The sequence below is a fragment of the Orbicella franksi genome, chromosome 4, assembly GCF_964199315.1.
Source record: "Orbicella franksi chromosome 4, jaOrbFran1.1, whole genome shotgun sequence".
NCBI classification, from domain to species: Eukaryota; Metazoa; Cnidaria; class Anthozoa; order Scleractinia; family Merulinidae; genus Orbicella; species Orbicella franksi.
The window spans coordinates 3,367,301-3,372,514 of record NC_138148.1 but is presented as its reverse complement, the minus strand read 5'-3'; the positions used below and the strand labels follow the sequence as shown (position 1 = coordinate 3,372,514).

The following is a 5,214-nucleotide window of genomic DNA, read 5'->3' as shown; positions in this document are numbered from 1 at the left end:
AAGTTGCGTTTTCAAATTTCTTCGGTGTAGTGTGATTCAATCCTGAGCCCGATGAGTAACCGTAGAGATAACATTTATACATAAAGAAACTTTGTTGACAATAAGTTCGGGGTGAAATAACTTTAACAACAACCGACTGAAAGACACAACAAAGAGAGTATCAAGAATTCGAAAGAATGTCAAATATATACAAATTTATTAATAACAAAAATTCAAGACCTCAAATTGCTTAATTACGGTTGATGCTTATTAGTCTGAAGTAAGGTTCAACATTTTTTTCTATTCGATGATTCGAAAAAAAGCAATTCGTACAACAAGGCTGAGGTCGTATAAGGTGCAAGTGTATATTTCGAAGTAGCTTGTGAACAGGCTCTCTACCCCCATTCTCTCCCGGCCCAAAAAAAACGCCTTCACTCTCAACCAGTCCCTTCTCGGCCCTTCCAGCCGCGGTCAGACCCTACCAGCCGGAGCCTGTTCACAGTCTAATTTTAAAGTAAATCTGACTTGCTCAGTAAATTATGTAATTTAAAGGGTTATGTTAAGTGACTTGGCGTAGTGACTACGAAAATGGTCTGAAAATCCAGTCTCTCTCTTTTGTTATTTTGTGATTTTAAGTGCACGCACGCGGTGAGGATGGAAGGTCTGCCCTAATCAGCTATTCAGATTTCTCTTCGTTAACATCTCCTGCAATCCCTGAGAGATATAGGGTGTTTACCATTAACGAGGAGAAACCGGTTCGTCAACGGTTTGCAAATGGTAAGCAATAATACCTGATAGTAAATTCCGTTCGTATTGGCCATTTACCATTTACTCCAAAAAAAAAAAAAAATAAAAAAAAATAACCGAAAGAGACTAAGACGAGTTCTACCTGATCATAATTTAAGATGGCGGTGATAATTGCAAATGGTGAGCTCATTTTCTGCTCGGATATTTCGCTTGGAAATGTTTGATTACCTTTCAAGACGTTCCGTTTATTTGGAAAATTTTCCGGTCGGTCGAGCCAGATCACGTTCTTAACATTTACATTTTGACCGAAATTTCCGGAACTGGTTCGGGGTAAATGGTAAAAACCATAGCAACTCCTATCTATATCGATCAAGTTCAATCACTTGACCGTGTTCCACTTTACCTCCATGTTCATGTAAATTGTAAATTGTCACCAGTTGAATCCAAACACCTCGTAATTTGTCACAGCAAAATTCCGGACCCCTGTTAAGAATGTCACTTGCTGTCCCAGAGGACACTCGTACGAATATCCCAGATGACTGTAACATGAAGTAGTTGTGTTGGCATTCTGAGCCATGTGCAGGTCATGTCCTCCGCCAAACGTTGGTCCCAAGCTGCTGTCACAGTACATGGCATACTCTTGATGTTTGACCAGTGGCATTTTTGTTGGTCCCAGGCCATGCGGGTTGACCATACTAAATAAGAAAGCTTCTTCGCATGTTACGTACTCGCCTACACCTGTTGATCACAATGATAGAGATGATGGCAAACTGAGTAGAACAGGAACAAGAACAAGATTTAGAAAGAGTGTTTTTTCCTTTTCAACGAGAAGCAGTTCTCTTCTGGTATTAGTTCTTGACAGACGAAGGCTGACAACAGGAAATTGATTTTTTTAGTCATGTTGCACGCGTTTTCTAAACTGCTTAGACTACTGGGTCTTTGTTCTAGTGAAATGCTTGCTCCAAATGATAAAACGATAACACAAGGTTTTCTGTTTTATACAGTGATAAAGACGTTTTTATGTGAGCGATGGAAACCGAAACCAAAGCAATCACTGTAATGGCCAAACCCTAACCGAAAAACTCAAAATCACCATAAACTAAGAAAAAACTCATATTATCAGCGCGACGTGCGAATCTACTTGTAATTTTAAGTTTTCGCAGACACCATCCCGTTATTTTAGTTAGCACTCATGCCTATGTCTGCAATGAAGTTCTGCCTAGGTACTTAAATGTGGGAACTGAGAAGTCAGGGGTGTAGAGTTTGATGGTTTCAGCTGAACTGGAACGTAAAAGTTAGTCAACTCTTTTCATGCTCATTCAATGATAACACTTACTTGGACTGGTCCACGACAGTTCCGTGAAGCCTCCAAAAATGTAGTTTCCACTTTTCACAATGGTAAGTGTGGGTCCCTGGTTATTACATTTAGAGTGAAAGGTTTTAACTGCAAAGCCATCTCGAGAAGCTCGGAACAGAAGACGCCAATCTCCTTTCAGAGGAGGCAGCCAGCCTTTAAGTAGTCTTCGATGCTCTTCATCCGTCAGAATCTCCGAGTCCTCAAACATGCCCTTTATTTGATTCAGTATCCCTTGAATCTGATAAAATTTAGCTTCTGCCTCAAGCTCCTTGCGACAAGTTGCACCTTCTGGTAGAACCAACTCTCCGCTGCGAAGATAATTGAGTATAAACCGGAAGTGAGTTCCGTCTCGGTCGATAAAGAACGTTTCCTCCTCCGAAGGCTTCATCTCAAACTTCCCTGAAAACATGGCCGCCAGCATCGAGTTTGGATCTTTGGTCAACGTTTGAACGCTTGTTGTGAAGTGATGGCCGCCCACATTGAGTTTTACGGTCGAGGAAAGTAGAACATTTTCCAACTTCCTTGACATGGAGTCAATTGCTTCCTGCTGCTGGCGAAGTCTTGTTGCCTCTCGCTGAAAAATGTCACAAGCTTCTTTAAAGTAATTTCCAGCATCTTCCAGGTCTCGTTTTCCTGACTGTTCCTCTCTCGCAATACCTTGATTATCCATGCTTTCTTTTAAAAGCAAAACAAAATTTCGCTCTTTCAAGTGGAAGCCGGTGCCATCAGTTTGCACTCCGAGAATGACTCCGGTATTATATGCAGCTTGGTAACTAGGGCAATAAACTGACAACCAAATCATTTTTGTTTATGAACATTTCTGCTCTCTAATAACACAGAAAGCACCAAGGCATCAATACATTGTGTTTCTAGAAGATTCTTATTTAACACACTAGCACTTTTTCTGCTTTGTACGAACTTTCAAGTTTTTTTTAATTTTCACTCAAAGGACAATTATCTGGCGAACTCCAAAGGGGTACATGCATTATTCAAACTTTCAATCCTTTATTTATTCCAGAGACCAAGCAATTCCATACTTTTTACTTTTTATACTTTAATCGGTTTATTCACAAATTTAACAAGCTTGAAATATTAACAAAGAACTTTGGAAAACGTAGTTTAACACTAAAAGTTAAAAGTCCAAAGCCGAAAGATCTTCCAATAAGCCTCGTTCGAGATATCAATATGCTAAAATGGCTCCGAGGCTTTCGGGTCAAAATTGTAAATTCTTAAAGTTTCTTTTGTCTCTCAATTCTCAAAAGGACTTGGATACAAAGAAAACAACGCCAAATATAGGAGTTTGTCCTGAAAGCCTCGGAGCCATTTTAGGATATTGTTATATCGAACGTGGCCTTTAAAGGCTTCTCGGGCTTTCAAGATTTCATTAAAAATTCTGAATACGTATCAAAGCACTCGCATCCGGCGCTAAGTTATGTCAGAAAACAAAGCAGAAGGCAGGCAGCACCTCATACGTTGCTAGAACCCGCGTAAACTATGCCTATGCTCTCTACATTATTTCATGATCAGAGCATAACATGAATGGGATTTTTTTTTTTATGCCTATTTTCCTAGCCCAAAATCTTAGCTGTATAGTGGTGAATCACGATTGGGCTGATCATAAATGAAAGGTGCCCTTTTGGGTGGCGCATGTGTATGAATGCAGAGGCCTGATGGTTGGCACGATAGATTTGCGATCCTAAGTGCATCGGGCTAGAGCGACGACTGATGGTCTTACTCGCAGTCCTTTTCTCCACACAGGAATGCAAGCATAGTCTAGAAATGGCTGCCAGTGAGTCCATTATCGCAGGGCAAAAACTTAATGGAAAACACCATCAATTTTCAACCCGCTGACCGAAGGAACAACCATCCAATCAGAGGGAACACCTTCTCACCGGAAATGCAACTGGATCGAAATCCAACAGTATAATCCCAGCTGGCCATCGGGTAAACAACTGACTTCATCGCCCTGCTAAGGTCTTATGCAGTTGGGACCATGACTAAGTGTAGTGAAGACTAGTAGTAAGAAGTTTCTATTCCTCAGTCCATGAGGTCAGCTAGTAATTACTCTTCACCTTTGGTGGCCCAATGGCAGGCTAGGATTTTCTTTCACACTAGGCAATTTCCCCTGTGAGACACGCTTGCAGGGAATCATGGTAGTTGTATTTATCAAAACAAATATCCAATCCAAGATGATGAATACAACTACCATGATCCCCTGTAGCGAAAGGTTTTTCTGTAGAGACCTTAATCTCTTTCGTACTTTCCACAGACTCCACAGTTCTAATTGTTTGCAGATCGGGTTTTCGGTTTTTGCACTTAAAATATCCGGTTTTTGTGTTTTGATATGTGTTGCGGTTTCCGATTTCGTTTTTCCTTTTCAGCATTCGGTTTTCGGACTTTTAGTAATAATAAAAGCATTTTGGTTTTGGTTGCTTGCTTACCTTATTCCTAAATCTCTCTATTTCACACACAAAAGAAAACGCATCGTCGAAAAAACAGATATCGTGTTACACCCCTACCTCCCCGCCATAACGGCCACCTCTCTACAACAGTCACTTTTCTCTCTCCCCAACGTTAGCCGTTGAGGAGAAGTTCGGCGGTACGCATTTGTCACAGGTAATTGCTGTTTTTGGTGAGCTTTAAAAGTACGGCAATGATTTCAAGTGAAAATGTCTTGATCCCTCAAGAAAGGAAAAGTACACTTCTTTCGCGGCTTGTCATGCTTGGTAAATTTTAAGTTCGTTTACAAATTTTGCATGATTTTCAGCAGTTTGAGCAATTTTTATGGCAGTTTTTCGGTTTTCAGTGACCTTTTGAGCGCTTTTTTCGGTTTCATCCAGTCCCCAATATAGCCTTCGTGTTTGATTCAAAACATTCATCATCTGAAAACTATCCTTGATCATTCCCTCAGAATTAATGACCATCAAAACCAATTGTTCAAATTAATAACAATGTCTAACCTGAAATCTTTGTTTTTTAAAAAAGAAAAACTCAGAAATTCAGGGATTTTTAAAACAAATCTCCTCTAAACATTGTCCAGCACTTTCCCCAAAGTCCCCGGCTTCGAAATTTCAAACTGCAGCTTACAAACTGATATGTGAGCCGTATGCAGCACTTTGCCTTTCACCGAA

At 40.3% G+C, this 5,214-nt stretch overlaps 2 protein-coding genes across 3 annotated transcripts in view; one reads left to right on the top strand and one right to left on the bottom strand.

Moving 5' to 3' along the window:
* Window positions 1–989: 989 nt before the first annotated feature.
* On the bottom strand, window positions 990–2,729 carry LOC145485964 (uncharacterized). Its single transcript, XM_081464633.1, has 2 exons — window positions 2,063–2,729; window positions 990–1,458 (listed from the first exon to the last, which is right to left on the bottom strand). Exons 1-2 carry the CDS (start codon window positions 2,610–2,612, stop codon window positions 1,157–1,159), a joined length of 852 nt encoding a protein of 283 aa, XP_081320759.1. The 5' UTR covers window positions 2,613–2,729; the 3' UTR covers window positions 990–1,156.
* A 2,138-nt stretch (window positions 2,730–4,867) lies between these two features.
* Window positions 4,868–5,214, top strand: part of LOC145485951 (two pore calcium channel protein 1-like) — a 22,265-nt gene continuing 21,918 nt past the window's right edge. For both annotated transcript variants that reach the window (XM_081464617.1, XM_081464616.1), the window contains exon 1: window positions 4,868–5,214. This exon is cut by the window's right edge and continues 2,027 nt beyond it. The gene's annotated coding sequence lies outside the window, so the exon portion shown is untranslated.

Bases quoted from the DNA above. Each gene is read 5' to 3' on its own strand.
- LOC145485964 (XM_081464633.1), bottom strand. From the start codon at position 2,612: ATGTCAAGGAAGTTGGAAAATGTTCTACTTTCCTCGACCGTAAAACTC. The intron at 1,459-2,062 runs GTAAGTGTTATC...CAACAGGTGTAG, and splicing joins ACTGTCGTGGACCAGTCCAA to GCGAGTACGTAACATGCGAA.